Genomic DNA, 25,210 nt, shown 5'->3' on the forward strand with positions numbered 1-25,210 from the left:
GTGCAGAGCAGTGTCCCACAAACAGTCATAGATTGAGGTGACCAATTTATTATTATTATACATTTTTTAAGGAATTATTACCCCCAGAAAAGTGATCCGCCAATCGACTAACAACTGGGTTCCTACTCACTGCTAGATAAATAGAGGCTTGTGGAGTAAGGAAACTTGCTGAATATTTCGCCCTGCTGGGAATTGAACCCAGGTCTCTTGCTTGCGAGTTGAGTGCTCTAACCACTGAGCTACAGGACTCCATTTAATCCTGAAGTCCTCAATAAAATTACATGGGACCTGGCCAAAGTAATCAACAAAATTCACCATAATTTTGGATGGTGTATAAATAGCCCATGTCTAATTGTGCTAAGGATTGTAAAACAAAACCTCTTGCCAGGTGATAAAAGTGAATTTCAGAGGCTTCAAAAAATATTTGATATATTTTGCACTTAAGGTTTGAAGGACTAAATACTCATGCAGTGATAGCAACAGACGTTCAAAGTCAAAATAGAGTAAGAGAATCAACACAAAGTTAAAAACAAACTTCTAAACCTTCACAAACCTCAATAAAGTACTCATCCTATTACTCTGTTATGGAGAGATTTTACAAATTTTACTATGCAAACTTAAATATTAATAGTGCCGCATTCATATCATTTAAGACAGTTGAAAGTATTACTTTACCACTAAATAAATATTTATTGGCATCACCATTTTCTAAACTATTTTGTCTTTAATGTGTTTAAGCATTAACACATTCACCCCTTGATTAGTTGAAGCGAAAATCAATTGCTAAATTGGTAGGAATCCCTTTCTAAAATTCAGTGTTTTGAATTAACCCCATGATTTGCAGATGTTTGATCTATCTCAAGGGCTGGTTATTGGATGTTTCCTTGCATTTGGATGTATTGTGTTATATGTATTGATTCCTAAAACTGACTAGTTTGACATTACAAGTCTCAGTCACCCTGAAGATGGTTGATAGCTTGTCTATATTTCATGTGCCAAGATACTACATTTAATTAGTTCACTAAGATTTCCCATGATTTCACTGCAGAGGTCAGTTTTTAAAATTATGTTAAAATGAAATAACACACTGAAGAAATATCTTTAACTTGATTGTTTGATTTCAAAGGGATTTTGCAAGTGTTATTCAAAGGAGTACCCTACAATACAGGTCACAAACCTTTGCATTCAACTATTTCAAAATTTAGTACAATATAATTGGGGAATGGCCATTGTCAGCCTTTGAATATCTTGCCTGAGTTGGTATTCTTCATGCCCAAGCCCAGGTAGTGCCACCAGTTTATTTGGTATTAGGAAGTATCATAGCTAAGCCTTATGCTAGTTTCTTCCTCTGGGATCCATACACGCACATTCTACAATACAAATATATATAGTACCTTAACGCCTTTCACATCCGAGCCAGTGCGGGGTGGGGGGGCCTCAAGGCGCTTAACAGTCCAGGCTTGGCACCTTTTAATTCTAACTGGATTAATGGATATTATTCAGGAATTGGAACACTGGTTGAGTTTTCCAAGCCTTATCCCAAGAGCACGGAGTCCAGTTGTTTCCAGTGCAAGAAGAATCAGCAAATTTACAAATACTGTGCATTAAACCTTACGCCTTGACTGTAGGTATTAGTACCATACCATTTAACCACTAAGACACTGGGTGCAATGTGCTTGGACAAATAAAATTTGAAAACAATAGAAAGACAAGCGTGCAAAGGTCATGCTGTTTTATGATTGTGTATTGAACTTGATGAAAGATCATATTGGTTATTCTTAATACATTTTATGTAACAAAGTCCTTGCATAATAGTTTTATTTAAAACGTGAGTGGCATTTTTAATTTTACTGCAATTAGCACTGATTGCGTTTTGTGTCTGATAATTTATGTTCAGTTGTGAATTTTCAGAAATGTGTTGGACGTATAGAAAAATAAATGAGTTATTTTTTGCCGAATTAACTATTGAAACAAAGGAAATAAATTTGACGCCAAATTATTAGCTTCTTTTCTTCTGTGCTCTATTTTAGGATTTTCTGCTCCAGTCTTCCCCAACAAATATAAATCACAAAAATGCGTGATCTTCCTATAGGATCCACAAGGGGGTAATTGAGATGAATTCTAGCCTGATAATTGACAGAACAATATGATGGTTTATTAAAAACTTTATAATTTAGTCAGAAGATATGAATAAGAACTAGGCATTCAATCAATAAAATAATAATAATAATCCTTGCATTTGATATAGCGCTTTTCACGTCAGGAGGACGTCCCAACGTGCTTCACAGAACACACTGTAAAGTTAATTGACTGTATATTTGTGGGCGAACGTGGCAGCCAATTGCGCACAGCAATGTCCCACAAACAGTCGTAGATTGAAAATGACCAAGTTAATTATTGTTTGGGGTTTTTGGAGGGATTATTATTAGGCGTGTGGAGTAAGGAAACTTGCCCAAGTTTTCGCCCTCTGCCTGGAAATGAACTCAGGTCTCTCACTTGCAAAGCGAGTGCTCCAACCACTGAGCTACAGGACTCCACAAAATGTGTTTCCTGTGAAGAACCAGACTATTTTCAACTATTCAGATAGGATTGTTGATCTAGGCATGCTGAGTTCAACAATTAATCGCATACCCCAACCCATGGAGTTTGAAGGTGACTGATTCTTGAAGAGCAGCAGACATAGAAATTTATCTGAACCCAGTGTCATTATTTCCATTAAGAATTGGACTATGAAGAATAACGTAAAATAATCCAATTTGTTTTCTTGGCAACTGACTCCAAACTCAAATATGCTGGGAGAGATTTAGTGAAATCCATACAACACGCAGTGAAAATGTGGTTTCTTCAACCCTCCTCTTCGACCATGCCATTGGTCACCCTACTTCCCCTCCCCTCCCTTCTCCCCCCCTGACCCCAGCTCGGATCTGAAACGCTGTACACTGTCCAGTGCCTTGGGACATTCTCCCGACATGAAAGGCTCTATACAAATGTAATCTTGTTGTTGTTGTTGTTCATGAAGGTGGTAAATATTGGTGGGATACTGTTTAATACCCAGTCATGGTTGTCTATTAAATTAATCAAATAACCGTACTGTGCCTTCTCATGAGCTGATATGATTTGAATGGGCTTTAGACTTCAGAGTTCATTTAGCAAAACCCAATCCTACCTTTACTTTGTCCTTCCACAAACCTCTCATGCACACTTCCAGGAAGTAATTAGCTGCAGGAACACCAGCTGTTTTTTTCCTTTCCTTACATCTGTGAAATTGACAATTGCCAATTGTAACACCTCCTGCCATGCTGGTCTCAGTTAACTCAATAGTTAACTCAACAGAAGCTAGGAACTTTCAGTTCTGTGTGCCATACAACCACCTCACTGATATATCCATTGAGCCAGTGGAGCTCAGAATTGGCTGCCTTAATAGAACAAACTTAGGAATTGATAAAGTTATGCCAAGTTTATACTGTACTTTTTATTCTTTAACATTAAAAATCTAACACGGCTAGCAGAGTTTGGCATATGTATTATTCGTGCATGAACAGTCTTCTTCAATGCTCCTAACTCCTGATCTAGCTAACAGTTACACCCACAAGCTAATAGCAAAGGTTTATGCAAACTATCACCCAGTGCTTGGAAACAGGTGAGTAAAATTGTGGACGTGCAACTCATATGTATGTCTTATAGGCTATAAGACGTAACTTTCTAACATGACTTGTCATATCCTTTACAATCTAAACAGCCCTTCTCTTAAACCAATGCAAATTTGAGTAGAATGAAATGTGACCAAGAGCCAGATAAAGTTCGAATGTCATGTTCGAGGGCAATTTTAGGTGAACGAGATGTACAGCCTTACTTCTATACCAGAAGTGTTGGCGTGAATCAGCTAACACTTACTGCCCTACCTAGCCAAGATCAATGCAAGAAACATTCTGATTTTCCCACCATAATACTTGTCATAGCCTCAAAGGAAGGAATATGTTAATATGTGAAGAATACAACCATGACAGTATCGCATGTCTACTGACCTACTTGTCTGGAAGCAACATATTGCTATCCAGACTGCTTCTAATTCCAACCTTTGAAATGTTATCCAGGTGCCCTGTATCAATCTGTCCTCCAGGTGGAAACTCCATACTGTGAGGGCGCCAATTACTAGTTGGATTTAGAGAAATACTGCTCCAAACGTTCCACTACCATATGGCCTCCACTGACAAAAAGTTCATTACCATTGCCTGATGCAGGCAATATCCTGGAGTGACTGCAATTGTGACTTCTCTAGATCTGTAGCTATCACTAACTGGCATTTGAAGGTTCTGAGTGTGTCAGTTAGCAACATCTTGTTCTGGTAGCACTTCATTGCAAACCTTTCTATTGCATTTCTTAAACGCTCTGTGGTAATAGGCATCTTTATGTTTGATGGCACCAATCAACCACACAATTTGAATAATTATGGGTAGGATGGCCATTTTGAATGGAATTTGAAGAATATATTTGACCTTCTGCCATTTGGGATTGGTCTGCAACCAAATCCTTTTGGCATAACAAAACACTAGAAATAAAATCTGCTTCTCTCTGTGTCTTCTCACCATAATAAATGTCTCATGACTCATGACATTAAATCTCCCTTGAAAAACATCCCTTCCCCAATAACACAACCAGTGACACAATGCATTGGAATCTTTGGAGAGGATCGATAGCCCTTGGATGTGATCTTCCCTTATTCAAGTGACACAAGTAATCGTCTTCTGGTGAATCATGTGAATAATATTTTGCCTCTGTTTGGGCAAAACATATTTGTTGACAAACATGCTATTATACCATTTTTACCGGAATTTCTGAGAACAAATTAAGGAATAGCCCAAATAGCTCTTTTGTTAATTGTACCTTAAGCAATTTTCCATCTTAATTGAAAAACACTTACATTCTCAATTTGAAAATTAAATTATTGATCTACAATAAAGTTATGACTTAATGGCAAAGAAAGAATTTTTATTCTGACCATTAGCAAATCCAACAAAAAATATATTTGATAGAAAATTATTTAAAATATTTTTTCTTGCTGCTAATATGCTAATTAATATCAAAATATTACTTTTGTGTATTTATATTAATTCATTCAGCTTGTAATTAACACAAGTAATTAACACATTTTAGCATATAGTTTATGTACTTCAGTTTGTAAATATTAACTTTTAAGATACAGATAGAAAACTTTCATATTACTATGACAGTAGTACGCTTTCCGATTTGAATGCTAACATAACATTGTGGTCAAAATTAATTTGTTTTGTTTTGCTAACTTATGTATTGCTTGTTACAGATTTGCAGCCTCAGCTGAACAATGTAACCTTTAATTCTGCAATTGCTCAATATGTTGTGGGTGTATTGCATAAACTACTGTCAAATTCCACACATAAAACAATCACAATTTTTAAAGATCTTTGCATAGTTTCAAAATTGCTAATGACATAAAATGTAATTTACATCCCAAAACATTTGATATAACTACGTTCGGAAAAATAAACAAAATATAATATTAGTGTGTAATACCCACGGTTCCCTATTAGTCCAGTACTTCCAAGTTAGATTTCCTGGTTGACAAAGTTCATTGATCTAAAACTTTCCTGCACATCCAGCATCCCTATCCTCACCAAGTTCCAATGGCTCTCTGGCACATGACAAATTTGTTTTCAAGATCCTCACCCTCCTATTCAAAGCCTTACTCCATATCTGTAGTTTTCTTCAGCTCTCCATCTATGCACCCGCTTGCTCATCTAACACTTATTACTCTCTCACCCACCATTTCTTCCTCTCCACCAAGTCTCCAGCTACCACATCCTTATTTCTGAATTCTCTTCCAAAACTATTTTGCCTCCATACCTTTTTCAGTTCTTTCAAAACTATCCTGAAGCTGTCTGTATCTTTTGCTCCCATTCCTAATGTCTTTGAGACTTTCTTTCATATGAAAGTGGCTTTATAAATGCAGTTGTTTCCCTATTCTGGGAGTTCTCCAATATAAAAAAAAGTACATCAGAAACCATTATGGACAAGGAAAGCATGACTAACTATTTTTCCATTAAGGTTAATTACTTATGTTTCAGTCACTTTATGAATGATGTTTGGATTATATTGCAAAATGAAAGTAAAAATGGGCTAAGTTAACTTGTGGCTTTGACAATTATATATTTTCTCTACAACAACATTGTGAGAGTTAAAGAGTTTAAAAATTCCATAGTGTAAAAATTTCCATAATACTTAGTGTAAAAAGAGAAACCTCTGCTAAGAATTTGAAAGTAGGTTGTCAGTGTTCTGGTAAACAGTATTGAAGTATTACTTCCATAACACAGCTAGTTATTTATGAGTAGAGCTGGTTTAAAATACACATCTAAAAAACATTTTTCCTTACCACAACATTCCTTGATAATTAAAGTCTGATCCAATATATATCTGCGTCAGTACATAGATACATGATACAAAATACTTTATAGTATACCTTGTGCGATGTTCCAATTTTTGGGGGAAAGCAAAGATAGAATTATTTATTGATATTTGTGCACTACACTTAAAAATGTGAAATAAAGAATAAGTGTTATGAATGACACATTTTAGTGATCTGACATGGAAAACATGAGGTAAACTTTCAACATATGCCAACTCAGGTTAATGTTTCAAGCATGACCCTGCTTTGTGCTGAAAATGTTAAACCTACTTTTCTCTTTCAGATTCTGATTGAACTGCTGTGGACTTCCAGCATTTGTTTTTGATTTCCAGATTTTTTTAGTTTTTCTTTGTTTCTTGTAAAGCAACTTAGTTAGCTGTTCTACAACATGGCAATGTATTACACATGCTGACCAGCAGTTTGAAATTATTATTTTTTAACCACTATATTTTTCTCTATATTCTGCTAAATATTATGCATAGACTGAGGCTGCTTTGTTTGCTTGTAGTAACTCATCAAAATATTCTTCCAGACATTTCTAGACACATCGATTTCGAAAAGCGTCTGCTTTATGAACCTAAAGCAGCCTTCATAAAACAAGTCTGTCAGTTGCAATTAACCTACTCTTCGGAACTCTACCCTGCTGAAACAGTTGCAGAAAAGATAAGACAATTAAAAAAAATGTTTTACCATCTTAGTTTAACAGCTTGTTGGCTAGTGCCTGACAATACTACAACACAAAACGAGGCAGTCAAAATGAGCTGTTAGGGTGAGGTTATGCCCTTCGTGTTGTGTTATCTGCCAGCAGATCAAACTGCTGACTTGGGCTCTTTCTGCCAACAATGCTGATGCTGCCTGTATGAAGATGCTGTCACCTAGTAGTCATGGTGTTTGCACTCCACAATAGAAAAGCACTAAATTGAACTCGAAGTATTGTCTTTGTGATATCATTTCAGCAAGTCATGTCCCATTCAGCCTGATAGTTTATCTCTGTCAGGCAGGGACCCAGGCGGCTACACAAGCTGTCAGGACAGGTACACAGACCTGATCAGTACTGAGGAGGTAATGCATCTTTTGGGCTTCATAATGCTTTCTTCTCTCTTCCTTTTCTTGGGCTTTTTTCTTTCGTTCCCTCTCCTTTGTCTCTGCATACTCTTCTAGTTCTTTTCTATATTTGGGTGAAGAAATGCACATAAAGAAGCTGAACAAAGCAAAATCTATATGCAACTCTTTCAGTTTCAATAGTTATGGCTTTTTCAATTACTCTTAAGCATAATATTTTACTCAAGGTTACTACAGTGAATATATTGACATTTAAAAATCACATTGCTTTACTTTTGCAGAGGTGCAATTTTTATCAACACTGGACTAAATTGCAAAGTAAATGTATTACCTAGAGTGACATGGCCCCATTTTACAATCCTGCTACTGAAATTGCTTATTAATATGAAATAAGAAGTTAGAGAATAGCCAGTTATGTTTATGCATAGTTTTTCAGGTCTTAAGAGCTTGAAAAGTTGTACTTGCTATGCTGTTTTTAACTGCACTGAAACCTGGTAATATGACCTTTCCTGACCTGCATCTCAAAGCTATTATTAACTGCTAAGTAGGTTGGTAAAGCCAAACAAATTTATTTCCAATGAAAGGATCTCTATCTGTGTCTGAAGCTTTGTACTGCACCGAACAAACTTCATTAACTCCGTCCGTTTCTGTCAGAAACCTAAGATGTTTGGAACATCAGTGACCTCTTTTGTCCTTAAAGAAGAGATTTTGTAGCAATTAAACCACAGTACAAAATAGCATTTAAAGTGAAATGTTGCTATGGAAAAGGAGTTCAGAAAATTCTACCACAAAAAACATGATGAAATCACCATCAATACCAATTTGAAAACTAAGAAATAAATTAATCTTTGCATATGTTGGTTTAACAAATTGAAAAATAAACGGCAGGATTCTCTGCATCATTTAAGTACTAACTATTTAACTGAATATCTGATGTTAAGTTTAAAACACTCTGATTATATTAATTTCTATTACTTAAATATTTTACTTCAATAAACCACACTTTTCAAGCAGATCTACAAATGAAAGTACACACGGTTTACATTCTGCACGATCTTCACGATAGCTATAGGAGTCATGTTTGGACATAATGTAAAAGCAAAAATTCAACAAATGAAATACAGTCTAATGTACACATGCAATAATTTAAATCACTTACTGTTTAAATTTGCCTGTTTTATTGCGTAGCACAAATTCATTATTTTAATGTAAAGTTAGATTCAAGATGTTTAAATAATTGATTATAAGGGTATCTTAAAATGTAAATTGTCGAAAACGTAATAATTGGGAACATCTCAATCGGTGCTGAAAAATAACAGTGAAATCCGGCACCGGCATTGTTATTGTTTGAATCCTGCTGGCAGAAGATTAAGAATAAGCTATCTTGTGTTTGTGGGATTCAAACTGAGCCTAACTCGATATCCCTGTCCACTGAAGGCCAGCAAGGGTAATGAAATGGGTGTGCGCGCTAAGTGAGTGGGCTGGCGGGAGGTTACACACACGCGGGCCACAGAAATGATTCTGTTTTGGGCCTGGTCCAGCTAGGTCTGAATTCCTGTAAGCTGGGGTTTTATTGTACTGTATTTGAAAACGGAAGGAGGGTTCCTCCGGTCTTGGCCAAAAACTCTTCAAATAAAATTGATCATTCATTTCATGGCTGTTTGTAGGACATTGCTGTGGTGGCAAATTGGCTGCTATGTTTGCCGACAAAATACACAGTTATGACACTTTACAGTAAGTCCTATGAAACGTTTTGAGATGTTCTCCCAACATGAAAGGTGTTATATCAAATGCAAAGATTATTATTATTCCAGCATATGCATATTGTAGTTCAGAATAATTACAATTGTAGTTCAGAATAATTAGTACTACTAATATATCCTGATTAAAATACACAAACTGTATTTTCTAAAAAGGCTGTAGCTTACTAAATACTGTACATATTCAAACAAAACATTTTTTAAAAAACAGATTTATCAGTTATACTAGATTTTATTAAAAATTGCAGGAAGTTTGAATTTTTTACCTTTTACAGCAACTTAAACTATTTGCTCCTCATCAATTCCATGGTTGGTATTATTACAGGCAGTGTCCACCTTCCATTACCTAACATAAATTTGTAGCAGAAGCTTTGTGTCCCACCCCCTCCAATATAGCATGAAACATGTTTTTATGCAAAAAAAATGTTTGGTTTTGGAGGGGTTAAATGAATTGCCTCACCAGAGAAAACTTACACAGGGAAAATTATCTGATCATGGCAGTAATAATTGCACAGCTGTTTAACTCAGATAGAGAAATAATTCATGTAGGCAATAGGCCGTGGTGGCAATGACATTCTGCATTTAGTAAATATGCAAACTGTTCAGTTCTAATTACCCATACTAAAGGATGCCCTTATTAAATGTATAAACTCAAACTGTCTGCTTGACAAGTGATAAATTATTATATTCTGCAAATCTGTACTACAAAATTATGACAGTGAACTTGGGTCTTCTAACTTCATTAAGTGATTTTGCAGGGAAGTTGAATGATCAGAAGATGGACACTGCCTGTAATAATGTAACTATGGAATTGACAAGGAGCAACAGTCTTCCACAGTGCAATTACTCTGTTACTTTTAGTATTCCTCAGTCAGGCCCTTTCCAGAATAAATCAGGAGCAATTTAAAGAAAGAACATTTCAAGATTCTACACATGACTAAAATGTTTGCTTTGACTTTAGCAATAAATAACAGTAGCTTTTCTGAGCTCCAAGCTAATAACATTTTATTAATGTCATGACTCAGCAACAGGGTGGCTATTTTTTAATTTCATGATATCATTTGCTTCATCCAAACATTGGTCTGTGTTTTTGCATATCTGGTTAGAGGTTAGAAGTGTAGAAGCTTACCAATTGCATACTCAGCCTTTAAATTAATCAGATCAATTTATCACTGTAATAACACAAGTCTTAATTTGAAACCATATTAACAGCTGCACACATGTAATAAAATGTCCAGGTGACTATAGTTGAGATAAATAACATATTTAAAATTAGGAGCTTTCTATTGCAGACAAATTTGGTTGAAAATTATTCTACACCATTAGAATGCCGTGTTATTTCAGTAATGGAAAGTCCTATCAAACATCACTACATGCAGTCTTACACTAGTTCAGCCTGTTCATCTCTCATTTGATTTTACATTGGATGATGACAGAAAATATCACACAGTTTAACAGTTTTTCAAACTTTATTTTGTAACAATATTTAAAAATCTTCTTATAAATTATGCATATATTATGGAAAAATGCTGTTTCATCTTTGCCACCAAGATAATATATTTTTAGTTTTCTACCATTTTCTCATGTGTTGGGACTTAGTTCTGTTGGGGCTCCTATCTCTACCTTACTTCAGTGGCCGTTCATTATGTTTGAGCCTTGACAATGAGTATAAGCAGGGTATTTAGCTCGGGGGGACTTAATTGCTGAGTCATATACCGTTCACGAAGGAACATCGCAAAACCACACTTTCCAGCAGACATCAATAGAGAATAATCATGACAGGGATCCTGGCTGATTTTGTTCCCTCTACTTAGGACCGTGAAACAAATTGTTCTACTCCATCTGAGATCAGCCAATTCCAGCAGAGACCAAACATTGGGGTCTGGGACCTTCATGGACTACCTGTCTCACAATCATGACTTAATGCATTTATCTACTGATCAATCAGAAAAGCCAGGTGCCAAGATTTTGTCTGTAGGATCTGCATTACTTCTAAGATAGTACAGATACCAATGGATATCATAATGTATCATCCATGTTGATTAATTGTAGGCATTATTCTTTAAAGAATTTACACTGGGAAATCTTCAAAATGAGTAAATTTTCAACCATTTCTCTTTTTTTGTATATGTTTGATTGCTTTACAAATTCCTAAGCAAGTACTGACAGAAAGTAAATCTTTACTCATGGGTTTATAAAATACAGAAGTCATGGAACTCTTACCTTATAATCTGATTTTTCATGCAAAGTCCTCTGAAATACTTTTTCATTGCACAGTAATCATGGATGTACTTTCTACTGTAATATCCATGCCATCTTTTCTGGATCTGGCAAGGCAATTATGAATATGTTAGCTTTTTCATGTATTCACTTTAGTCTAGTACTGTATTTCTTTGAATATTTGATATAATTTTCAGCTTTTGAGGTAAGTTTTTCTACAAATGATTCTCCCTTCTTAAGGTTTCCCCATTCCATGGGCCATTTCCAGGACCAAAGATCCTGTAGCTCAGTGGTTAGAGCACTCGCTTTGCAAGTGAGAGACCCGAGTTCAATTCCAGGCAGGGCGAAACCTTGGGCAAGTTTCCTTACTCCACACGCCTAATAATAATCCCTCCAAAACCAAAAACAATAATAAATTGGTCATTTTCAATCCATGACTGTTTGTGGGACATTGCTGTGCTGCCGCGTTCGCCCACAAATATACAGTCAATTCACTTTACAGTGTATTCTGTGAAGCGCTTTGGGTCGTCCTCCCGACGTGAAAAACGCTATACAAATGCAAGGATTATTATTATTATTATTAGACAACCTGCTGCAGGCATCTGCCAATGCTGCTCTTAATCTAGCCACTAGGAGTCTAATTTATCCCTCGCAGCAGACATTGAACCCAGCGTGACTTACCCTTAAGTGCCGAGTCTCTGCTTACTGCCTCCTTACTGGCTGCAGAGCAAAAGTAAGGATTTATACTGCATCACAGGTGTAAATTTATAATAATAATAATCGTTGCAATTGATATAACACTTTAAGACGTCATTGAGATGTCTCAAAGCACTTCACAGAATATATTGTAAAGTGGATTGATTGTGTGTTTTGTGGGAAACTTGCCTAAGGTTTCAGCCTGCCCGGGAATCAAATCCGGATTTTCTCGCTTGCAAGGCAAGCACACTAACCACTACTCTACAGGACTCCATGCTTAGATCTTGCCATTCAATGGTGCAATATATTGGATCAAATATAAAGCTTTCTTCCTTAAATTTCTAAAAATTGTGTTTAATGCAATGCATTAGCTGAAATAAGTATAATAAAAGGATATTCTTTTGGAATATTTTCTAATTTAATCTGGTGACCCTTTTATAATCTCAGTACAAAAATACTTCCAGTTCTCAGAGGGTTAAAGCGTTTTCATAATATTCATTGAAATGTAGTCAAATTGAAAATGAACAGAAAGGGTATTGAAACTTGTTTATATTTCCAGACTTTTTAAAGAATGTGAAATGATGAATCTCAATGTATCCTTTCATCTTTGATGAATCCCAGTGCTAACGGGAAGAAATCAATATATATTATATATAAAAGGATGTTAATAAGATGGAAAATAAAATAAAAAAAAAAAATCAAATACAAGTATATCATGCTTTTTTTTAAATGTAGGTCTCTGAAAATCCAGTTTGCCCCCAAAATTCTCTGGGCACGTACGGCTGAGTTAGTTTTAACCCCTTATTTGTATGCCAAAATTATTGTCATTGATTAATGCCTTGTTGGAGATTTCAATGGAAGCAAATGTGTGCTCAGCAGATAACATCTTCTCAACAGTCAAGCACATCCCTTTCCAAAAGTCAGCTGTAAGTGACCTTTAGAATCATCCAATCAATTATGCAGATTCCTCATTAAATAATGTCAGTCCACAACCAACCAACCCAATAATTTACAGATGTAACAACACTTAATATATAAAACTGGTATTTCCAAAAGTTAAGAAAAAACAATGAATAAAATCTTGCTGTTCAGGAAATCTATGAAACAAATTTATTACTTTACTAACAGTAACAAAAGGTTGGTCAATAATTTATTTTTAAATTTAAATGTTTTTATTTCTCTTTTCTATTTGGAATTTCATCTTCACACTCTTCTGTTTCCAACCAGGAGAGGAGGCTGGTCTAGCACTGTCTCATGTGGTGTCCCTCAGGGCTCTGTCCTCGGTCCCCTCCTCTTCACCCTCTATATGCTCCCCCTCGGTGACATCATCCACAGACATGGAGTTAACTTCCACATGTATGCGGATGACACCCAACTCTACCTTTCCTCCTCTACTCTCAACTCCACGACCACCGATGTCCTGACAGCTGCCTGTCCGACATCGAGTCCTGGACGAGAGACAACTTTCTTCAGCTCAACGTGCGAAAAACCGAGGCCCTCCTGATTGGCTCACGTCAGCGCCTCCGCACCTCAGGCGCTGACACCATCAGCATCCAAGGCTGCACTCTCCACCTCTCAAAGCCAGTCAGGAACCTCGGGTTTTGTTCGACCCTGAGCTGTCCTTTCTCCCTCACATCCGCACCACAACTGGCACCGCCTTCCATCACCTCCGGAACATCGCCAGACTACGGCATTACCTCACCCCTCACGCTGCTGAAACCCTGGTTCACGCCTTTGTCACCTCAAGGCTGGACTACGGGAACTCTCTCCTCGCCGGCCTTCCCGCACCTCCCTCCACAAGCTGCAGGTCATTCAGAACTCTGCAGCTCGTGTACTGTCCCGCACCAGGCTTCGCGACCACATCACTCCCACCCTCGCTCGCCTCCACTGGCTCCCCATCCCCCAGAGGATTGATTTCAAGATCCTCATCCTCACCTACAAGGCCATTCACGGCCTTGCTCCCTCCTACCTCTCCAACCTACTATCCCCCTACCTACCCGCCCGTACCCTCCATTCCTCCGGCTCCGGTCGGCTCCACGTCCCCCGCCCCAACCGCCCTACCATCGGTGGTCGGGCCTTCAGCCTCTCAGTCCCCAGGCTCTGGAACTCCATCCCCCAGTGCCTTCGCCTTGCTTCCTCCCTTTCCTCCTTCAAGGCCGGTCTCAAAACCTTTCTCTTTGACCGTGCCTTCAGCTCCCCTATCGACTCTCTTCCCCCTTCTCGCTCCCTCCCTTCCCTCCCCTCACCCTGACCATTTCCCCCCTCCTCGCTCCCTCCCTTCCCTCCCCTCACCCTGACCATTTCCCCCCGCTCGGGTCATGACCCAACTGTGCAGCGCCTTGGGACGTCCTCCTGACGTGAAAGGCGCTTTATAAATGGAATCTTGTTGTTGTTGTTGTTGTAGCCTTTGGACTTCTTTTTGGCCTATCTCTGCCAACAAGCTCAGCAAGTCACTAATTTCAGGACAGATACCAGGAAGTTTTTCTTTACGCAGAGGGTGATCAACAACTGGGACAAGTTGCCAGGAAAGGTGGTAGAGGCCAGGACCCTAGACTCAAAAAGCAGCTTGCTGCTGTGATGGGGGTTGGTAGCAAAGGTGTTCTGGAGGGATGAGATTGGATGCGCCAAAGGGCCTTCTCCATCCAAACGCATCTTGTGATCTCCAGTCCATTTCCCTCAGTGAAGAATTGATTTCAAAAAAGTTACCTTAGTCAGAGACACAAACTGGAGCTTTTGAGTTCTATAATCTTACTTTTGCTACTACAGTATCCCAAACAGTTTGTTAACTGAAAAGCACTGTGTTCAAGGAAATATTTTAAACAAACTAAATGGCTTTCCATCTGTACTAGTACTGTAATTACTGTGAATCCTTAAATTTCCCCAAGTGCTCCCTGCTCAAATTAGTTTTAATGTTTTCATAGCTTTTGCATTCATTACTTGATGCTTCTGTTGCATTATGACTCCAGGATTACAAAATTTATTTTCGAAGAGAACCCAACTTCTTTTCCATAATTTAACATTTTACAGGCATGACATTTGACAATTTCTGAAGCTGAATACTAAACAGAAAGATCAATTTCTTCTTAAGCAGCAGCAATAGATTTGTTCACTGAACGTTTGTTCAGTGAACAAACGTACTCCGTTTGTTCACTGATATTTTGTTGATTTAGTTGCTCTTTTGAACTCATTTTATTTTTTTTCCACATAATTCCAATGAACTGCAAAGCTACACGTACTGTTGTAGCTGCATACTTTCATTAAACACAGTTAAAATCTCCTATCAATTGGATTGAAGTATATTATTACTCTTATTGATTAAACCTGTTATCTTGTAACACTACACCTCAATTGTGTAGTTGCTATAGATTCAGCATATTGTGTAACTGAACCATATATACCAGAAATGTCCCAATTTGAAAGTGGGCTAAATACTCCAAGAATAAGGACTTGGACCCACACCATATCGCCATCCGGTGACCTTTGCTGGAGATTGTTTGTGTTTGGATATTCAGGGCATTATACTGCCAAATTGAAAATTGAAGACAAGAAACAAAAAATTCACGAATTTATTTTGGTAGTGAATAAAATATCCTATGATGTTTTCACATCAAATATTATTTTTTTTGTCAATCAGTGCTAATTTTGTGACCCCTACAACAATGGTAAATGAGTTAATTAATCAATTAATACATAACTGTTCCTTCCTCAAAATCAAATATAAAACCTGTTTCTCCTATAGATGGTTCCCACAAGATGGCATAATTGTGACAAAGCACAGATTAATAGATAGCACTATCTGTCCTATGAATGGCCGACTACACATTGTCATTCTTCTGCTAAATTTTAAATACATTTTAGGTAAAAACACACAGAATAATTTATACAATAAATCAAAAATGTCTTTGTCCTACTATATCACTTACACTTTTGGAGATTGAGTCTCTTATTACTTCCAATTTGAATTACCAAATATAGTACAAAAGCATATTTAGAGCACAATTGATGTTATCGTTTGTTGAATAATGCGAGAGATATATTTACCCTGACAGCCATTTCACTGTAGAAATTCATCTTCATAATAAAATATGCTCTCTGTGAATTAAAGAAAAGATAGAATAGACTGTAGTTACAGAAACATATAGCTCAAATTTGACATAGAAAAGTTAAGAATCTTTATAAATAATCCATAATAAGAATTCCAGTCACAGAGAGGAAAAACTCAAATTTTACATCTAAAAGACAGCCATCGTTTTATGTATAATGCAGAGTTAACCATTAAAATATACTATATTCAAATATCATGCTGGTTGAGATAAATCATCATGAAAAGATCTACACTGAGTTTTATGACCAACATTACTCTTCTTAGGCTAGAATAACAAAAGAAGAAATATCCACAAGTGCTTATGGCAATCTGAATTGTAACATTTTAGCCATAAGGTCTTTTTAAGAGTTTCATCGAAGCATAAAGAAAATGTAAATTTTCAAATGTCTGGTTGAATAAAAACTTTAAAGAATCAGTTATTTTAACTCCCAACCTTCAACAACCTCTGTACTAAACAGATGCCTTCTAATCATCGGTGCAAGATAACATATATTTAGCATTCCATATATTTATTATTAGAAAATTTGCAACATTTAAATTGTTCATCTGGTCATAACATAAATCATTTTACTAAAGCAGCAGAAAACCTTTTGGGTAGTATATACAAATAATATTATTTACTAACTCCAGATAGCCCAGTGAGCAATTACATTGCCCTGTGCAGCGTTGAGTCGTAGAGACTCAAAAGATCACTAGTTTGATTCGTAGTCTGCGCTGGGTTGACTGAATGATCTCAACCAGGGTAACTATTGGTGCACTACAATTACGATCAAAGTCACTTAGGGATTCCACTCTTCATTGCAGTCCAAGGATATGTGCTTAAACTGGGCCTGATTTTGATACACTTGCTCGAGATTGAGTAGCCTGCTGTCAATCACTGTATACAGTAGTGAAAGTCCACAGGCAGGTTGGGTGAGCTGTTCAAAGGGATTGTCAGTACAGGTCCAATTGTCCCCCAGCAAAAGTCAATGCCCTTAGCAAAGAATGAAAAATATGAGAAAATTTGCAAAAATGGATATAATATGCTCATCAAACATACAAAAAGTAAATATTTTTGATCAAAAATATGCATTATTCTTTATGTCTCGTTGTCCTAATTAAATAGTTCTTAAACTGACCCACACTACACTGTTATATGCCTGACCTTTTAAGAAACGTTTAGGTTCAGTAAGCTAGCAAATAACTAATACAATGATTAGTTATTTGCTAGCTTACTGAACTGATTAACCCAGTTCTATACTCTATTCCTCAAAGTAATGACATTTTGTTCTGTACGTTTTTCTTATTACAAGAAAGGCAACAATTTTACATCAAGCTTTATGGCAAGATGGTGACCAAGGTTTTTAGCTTGTACTCAGGGATTTTTCAGTCGGGAACTATACCAACTTGTGTGTCAAAACACTGTCTCAGAGTAGGAAAATAAATGATTTCCATTTTTTAAAAAAATCACAATGGTACAATTGTTTCATACCCAATACTTAATTTCCAGTAATCATGAGGCCACAAAACAAAATTGGCCTCCACTTTAATCTACACTTTAAAGGTCCATAATAACTTTTATATTAATAATAACATACTAACTATTGGGTAAGTGGAGAATTTCTTCTGAACTTATCAGCGAAGAAACAATGTGGATGTACTGTGATTAGAACATTATTCTGCATCCTATGTGTAGCTGGCTGCCGCATTTCGCCCACAAAGTAGACACTCAATCCACTTTGCAATATATCTTGTGAAGCGGTTTGAGATAGTCTCAGAAAGATCTTGGAGGGCATTTTACATGAAACTCTTCCCTGTCCCACTTGGAATCCACACCTCACACATTCCAGCTGGGTAATCTTCATCTTCAGATTCAGAAACCTCACCAAATATTTATGAAAAAATTATGGGATTAAGGGATATGGGGATAAGGCAGGGTTATGTTATTAGCTGGAGTTAGATTGGAAGATCAGCCATGATTGAATGGCAGGGCAGGCTCGAAGGGCCGAATGGCCTATTCCTGCTCCTGCATGTTGTTAAGCTAACCCTTTATATTCATGCAGAGTGTGGGCATTCTAATTAGATACTGTAGAATGGATCCAAGGTTTGCAAACGGGGCAACATGTCAATATACATGAAATAAAAGTTGGGACGATATTGATGTCCTGCCAGCAATAATGTATTACATTTACAATACATGCTAAGGACATCTAGGGACAGTGTATTTTTTTTACGCAAACTTTTTCTCCACTTTTCTTGAATCTAATGCTTATCCTCAAACATTTGTTCTTGGGAATTGAAAGGACTATCTAGTTTTATAGTCTAGACCAGACAATGGTATGGGATACACAGGAAATTCCTACTAATTAAGGTCTATATTTATTTTGTTCTATATATCAGTTATTATATAATCTAAATTACAATTTCCTGATACACTACCAAATTGCTTAATAAACTCTCATTCACTCCCTGTCTCCCATGCTGTTCATCAGTTTCATTATAATTTAAGCAATTCCATCTAAGTCACACAACTTTTTCCTGCAGCCCTGAGATTTGTACTTACCACAATGAGGGATGTCAGTGCTTCCTACAAATCTCAGGAAAAAGTTGTGTGACTTAGATCAATATTGTCCCAACTTTTATTTTTATACATTGACATGTTGCCCCGTTTGCAAACCTTGGATCCATTCTACAGTATCTAATTAGAATGCCCACCCTCTGCATGAATATAAAGGGTTAACATAACAACATGCAGGAGCAGGAATAGGCCATTCGGCCCTTCGAGCCTGCCCTGCCATTCAATCATGGCTGATCTTCCAATCTAACTCCAGCTAATAACATAACCCTGCCTTATCCCCATATCCCTTAATCCCATAATTTTTTCATAAATATTTGGTGAGGTTTCTGAATCTGAAGATGAAGATTACCCAGCTGGAATGTGTGAGGTGTGGATTCCAAGTGGGACAGGGAAGAGTTTCATGTAAAATGCCCTCCAAGATCTTTCTGACACTCACTGCTGCAGATCAACTATGAAGAACTGGACGCCAACTGATGCCATTATCACCATACACTAGCAAAATTAGGTATTCTTTTAGGAATGGAAGGAAAATAGCCATTACAAATTTCTACAGATTACCACATCAGTGATTCTTTAGAATTAGCTTAGCTGTATGTCAAAGCAAACAGAGTTGCAAATTCCACATCCTCCAAACATTGTTGCTTTTCCGGGAGTAATCATCCCTTCAAACCAAATAATAATAATAATTTGGTCACTCAGTCCACAACTGTGGGACACTGCTGTGCGCAATTGGCTGCCACATTTGTCCCACAAAATTCACAGTCACTACACTTTACAGTATATCCTGTGAAGCGCTTTGAGATGTCTCAACGATGTGATAAGGTGCTGTATCAAACGCAAGGATTACTAATATTATTGTACATTTTTTATATCACTCAATAGTCATAAAATAGAATTTGATCTGGATTCTGTCCGAAAAATATATTTTCAAGTAGCATATAATTTATATTTAAAATTGTAAGTGAATTACATTTTAAATGTTATATTTTAAATTGAAATGAGATTAATGAACAGCATGGAAAGGAAGGAATGAATGGGATTTTGGTTGTGTATCAGTGAACTGTAATTTAGGTTCTGTAATAACTGAGATACAAAACAAAAATGAAAAAAAGACTTCATTACTTGGAATTTCTCAGGCATTTAGAGTGCTGCATTTTAACCCCACAAAATGCTTCCTGCGATAGAAAAATCACAACCATGCTGATGCCGACATGATACAATGTTTAAACGATGAAACTGCCCTGACCACAGAACATGACTAGCAATCATGAGTGTGATTTGTCTGAATGGGTCCACAAGTTGGACATTATGCCACATGACGAGCTGTGTGGTCATAACAGCGTGTTATTCACATCATAAAATGGGTAGTTTAAATTAAGAGAACATTTTTAAGAAATAAAAACATTGTGTTAATGCAGTGATGAGGCAAGTAGAAGCCTTTACCTAACAAACTCAATGGCAGAAGCAAATGAATAAACTGTGGAAGGAGAAAAGAGAGTGGTAGCAAGATAAAGGACAAAGAGGCACAAGAAAAGGACAAAAACATCAAAAGATAGGGGGATGATAAAGAAAACTGGGACATGGGAACTAGAAAGAAAATTACAACTTCATGCAGGAACAAATACAGCACAATTTATACAATACAATAAACAAAGATAGAGAATCAATCATAGTAAACTAAGAAGAATTTATGAGAGAACTATGTCCCTGGTTACTGTCAGTGTGACTGTGTTAGTTACACAATTCAGAGGGTGGAAGTAGTTGAGTTTTCTTATTGTAGAGATCTAAATTATCTTAATCTGGTATAAACTTTTAAAAAATCCATAAAGTAATGCCCAAAACACCATTACACAAAACTGAAAACTAAAAATAATTATCTTTTAAACATGTCATGCACAACATTGTAAAATATTAGGCTAGGGACTGAAAGGTATAGGATCAAGCAGGTATTAAGTGAAGTTTTGTACACTGTGTGAAGGAGTTGTATGTATGTAAGGCAAATGCACATAGAAGAGATCAACAGGAACATTAGTTATAACCTGGGCCAATAGAAAATTGTGGAAATATTTGCCAAAAATTGAGGGGCGTTTCATGGATTTCGCAGGAAATTGCAGAGTGTTGGCTGGTGCTGTTGACAGACACATTTTCTGCTAACCTACATGTTCCACTTTATTGATAAAAAAAACTAAACATAATTATGTTTAAAATACTAAAAATGTTAATTTCAATAGTACAGCACTTATCAAGAATTCTTTGCAGGAGCTAAGTTTAGGCCAGGCAGCGAGCAAACAGACCACAGTAGTGTGTCGCATCTGGTATGTCTATTGTAGGTCACTCACTAGCGGGCACAGCTGAATTCCTGCTCGAGTAGCAAACAGCGCAAGAGGCCTAGCACACTGTGTGTACAGGTTTGTAGTGGATGGCTGTTTGAGTGGATTCCGCAGAAAAGTGTTATAACCTCAGCCAATAGAAAAGTGCGTCCCAGGTTATAACCCACTTTATCTCTGCGTGTGTGTGAGTGTCTCTATGTGATTGTGTGTGTCTCTCTCTATGTGTTTGTGAGTGTCTGTGTGTGTCTCTCTCCTTTATATGTGAGTTTATGAGTGCCTGTGTATTTGTGTGTCTCTTTCTCCTCTGTCTGTGTCTATGAGTGTGTATGTTTCTCCCTCTCTCTGAGAATGCGTCTTTCTGCGTCTCTGAGTGTGTGTGTCTCTCTCTGTGTTTCTGTGTCTTTGTGCAGTGCTGGGCCCTGCAAGTTTGTGAACTCCTGTAGCCCAGAGTGCCTGTTTTTTGGCAGATCTCCAAGCTCTTTGGGCCTGAGCTGGTGTTTCCCCCTCCCAAATGGGCTACCCACTTTTTGTTAAAGAAACTAATTTTAAAAATATAACAATCAAATATGTGTTATTTATCTCAAGTTTAGTTTTCATCAATAAAGTGAAAAAATGTAGGTTGGCACCAACCTCAATCGCACCAACCAACATTATTTCCACACTTTTCTATTGGCCCAGGTTATAACCCTAGGTTATTGTGGAGTCCTGTAGCCCAGTGGTTAGAGCACTCGCTTTGCAAGTGAGACACCTGAGTTCAATTCCAGGCAGGGCAAAATCTTGGGCAAGTTTCCTTACTCCACACACCCAATAATAATCCCTCCAAAAAATAAAACAATAATAAATTGGTCATTTTCAATCTACGAATGTTTGTGGGACACTGCTGTGCGCAATTGGCTGCCGAGTTCACCCACAAATATACACTCCATTCACTTTACAGTCTATTCTATGAAGCGCTTTGGGACGTCTAGAAGACGTGAAAAGCGCTATATCAAATGCAAGGACTATGATTAGTATTATTGTTGACCTAGGTTATATACTGTAAGACTAAGGCTTCAATTCTATCAGCATTGATGAGGTGAAAGTTTTCTCTGTATGACAGCTGTAAGGGTTTTACCACAAACAAGTATGGACAGTCCTAACCTAGTTTTCATTCCCAATAAAGAACACGTTTTTTTATAGAAAAAAATACCATACTTTTTAGATTTCTGTAAAAAGAAAAGTAAAAGCTCCAAATAAAGGAACTACATCAACAAGAATGTGGGCTTTACCTTCACTGTGTTTCTGAAGCAATTTCTGCCAAGATATCCTCGCCAATGCTTCTGAATGACGACTGCCGTTTTATGGAGAAATCTTTAAAGACAAAACTATAGTGTATTCAAATTAATCTAATATTTACTTTCTTTAAATGTACATCACTTTCCTCATACAACTATGTGTTCACCTCTCTCACCATCCCATTTTTCAGGCACTTGTCAGAATTTTGACCTGCCCTGGTCACAAATGATAATCCGTCTGACTGATTCACTGGAACTCATTCTCCTTTCTTGATCTTTCTGCTGATTTTGATAATGACTGATCACGCCATTCTCCTTCATGGTTCACTTTTGTGGTACCTGGCTTTCAAGGTTCTTTCCTGCTTGTCCTAATGACATCACAACATCTACTACTAACAGCATTGCTTCTTGTTACCCAAGAAGTCACCTCTGATACATTTCTTGGTCATCTCCTATCTTACATATACATACTGCAATGTATGTTGAAACCCAACGTTATCTCTCTCTCTTCAATTCAAGGACTGTTGCTATTCTGACCATCCACCCATCTGACACAGAGTTGCATGAATTTCTACAGGGAAACATCAACAAGATTGAAACTATTTTGTTTGTTTTCTCCATTGCCATTATGCCTCTGATTCTGATTCAAAGAATCACCCTGCCTGCTGACTCGGGCAAAATCAGATGTTGTGCTACTTGGCAATCTGCTTGACCCTGAGCTTTAATTTCAAATCCAACAACCAGACCATCATTAAGATTGACTTCTTCCACTTCTGGACCCTATCCTTACCTTGCCCTCACTGCAGCCAAATCCAATATCCATGCCCTCAACACCCCATTCATAGGTTTTCTCACTGCTTTCCTCACTAGTCTCCATAGTTCCATTCTTCAGAAGTGGTCAACTGATCAAAAACTCTGTAGACTGAGTTCTCTCTCAAGCAAATCTTTGCAAAAAACATTACCATCCTCAACAAGCTCTATTGGCTATCAGTACCTAAGAAGATCAAGCTTACAATCACTGTTATGGTGTTCAAATTCCTTCACAGTCCCACCTTACCTCTAAATATTTTTAAAGAGATTTAAACATGCATATTGTACCTGATGTGTGCCCGGATCTTGCACCCTCTGAACCAGCTCTGGATTGTCACAGCAGCACCATGTTCTCTTTCTCTATTTACTTCTGCAATACTGAAATATTATTATTTTGTTATGGATATATTAGAGTGAGCTCAATGGGCTTGCTTACTCCCTGTGTTCTTGTAACTAATTCAATAATTAGAAAGTGGAATTGCTTTTGTCACAAAGTACAAATAACTTTCCAAATATGCATTTATTAAGGGGTTTAATTTGCAAATTCAATAAAGGTATGGAGTCCGATAGCTCAGTGGTTAGAGCACTCGCTTTGCAAGCGAGAGACACAGGTTCGATTGCCGGCAGGGTGAAACCTTGGGCAAGTTTCCTTACTCCACACGCCCGATAATAATCCCTCAAAAAAAACCAATAATAAATTGGTTTTCAATCCATGACTGTTTGTGGGACAGTGCTGTGCACAATTGGCTGCTGCATTTCACCCACAAATATACAGTCAGTTCACTTTACCTTCTATTCTCTGAAGCGCTTTGAGACGTCTAGAAGACATGAAAAGTGCTATATCAAATGCAAGAATTATTATTATTAGAAAGTGCTAACTACCACTTCCAATCAATTTGCAATATTTGCTAAATCGGTAATTGCGATTTTCCAAAAAACATCAAAACCTGCAAAAAAATAAGCAAAACACCATCTCCCTGTGACCACCCATTACAATTAACCTTTCCCATCCCTTTGGCAAGTATTACAAATTAGACTTTACTGTCAAAATCGCTACACAGTAGAAACGGATATTTTTCACTCCCCCACTCCACCCAGATTTTTGTTTTAATTCCATAAAAACAATAACAGACCTACATCCAGCAATAATTTGTACCCTTTGTAATCCCGTTTATACGTGGTCTGGCCCATCTCGATTTTCCCAAAATATAAAAACATATTTTTAAGACTTGTTAATTATTACGTAGTAACAATGCTTACATAATTGCATTACATAATTAAAAAGTCTTGTAAGGGGCTAGAAATGATTACAAGGGTTTCACATTATCATAAACCATCATGTAACTTCCATCTGAATCCTGAGACGAGATTATTGGCTTGAAATTATCTTTTTACCATATATGCCTTGGAGTTGGATGGGTCAGTTTTATTTAATTTTTCTTGCTTGTTTGCCAGATGGCAAAGGGTGTCGTGACAAACACTGAGAGGCATAGGATGCCTAGGATGCTCCATGTAGCTAACATGCTCACTGAAGGATTATCTGTGGTGAAAGAAATCTGCATCCTTATTAAGTGTTAAGTCACAAGATGTATAATTTTTGATGATTTTACCACCAACTTGTACCAAAAATTGAATGTCCTCTGTATGTTGCAAACATAAGGATCATTATGACTAAGGCTGCAGGAATATGACATTATCTTTAGTTGCTGAAAAAATACTCTTTGGAGTACCTTTGGCGAGGTGTATGGCAACATGCTCCAAAAATAATTCCAATTAACCATAGAACTACAGTAAACTCCTGATAACCCGTCACTCCAAGTAAAAAAGACTCAATAACGAGTTATCTGGAGTGGCAAGTTAGGCCTAGGTATAAATACATAAATACATGTAGCTGGGATATTGACAGCATGATGACTTAAGTGATATTAACTAGTTTAGCCAAGGTCAAGTTATCAGG

General features: G+C 37.1%; 1 protein-coding gene across 1 annotated transcript in view; it reads right to left on the minus strand.

Moving 5' to 3' along the window:
• spata17 (spermatogenesis associated 17) overlaps positions 1 to 25,210 on the minus strand; it is a 111,200-nt gene that overhangs the window by 82,928 nt on the left and 3,062 nt on the right. Inside the window, exons 2-6 of the mRNA XM_042333756.1 lie at positions 23,542 to 23,631; positions 22,438 to 22,519; positions 16,219 to 16,269; positions 11,485 to 11,588; positions 7,484 to 7,607 (exon numbers count right to left, since the gene is read on the minus strand). Coding sequence (XP_042189690.1) covers positions 7,484 to 7,607; positions 11,485 to 11,588; positions 16,219 to 16,269; positions 22,438 to 22,519; positions 23,542 to 23,631 — 451 coding nt within the window. The remainder of the gene's footprint in view (positions 1 to 7,483; positions 7,608 to 11,484; positions 11,589 to 16,218; positions 16,270 to 22,437; positions 22,520 to 23,541; positions 23,632 to 25,210) is intronic.

Source organism: Callorhinchus milii, unplaced genomic scaffold (genome assembly GCF_018977255.1).
Source record: "Callorhinchus milii isolate IMCB2004 unplaced genomic scaffold, IMCB_Cmil_1.0 Scaffold3, whole genome shotgun sequence".
Taxonomy (NCBI): domain Eukaryota; kingdom Metazoa; phylum Chordata; class Chondrichthyes; order Chimaeriformes; family Callorhinchidae; genus Callorhinchus; species Callorhinchus milii.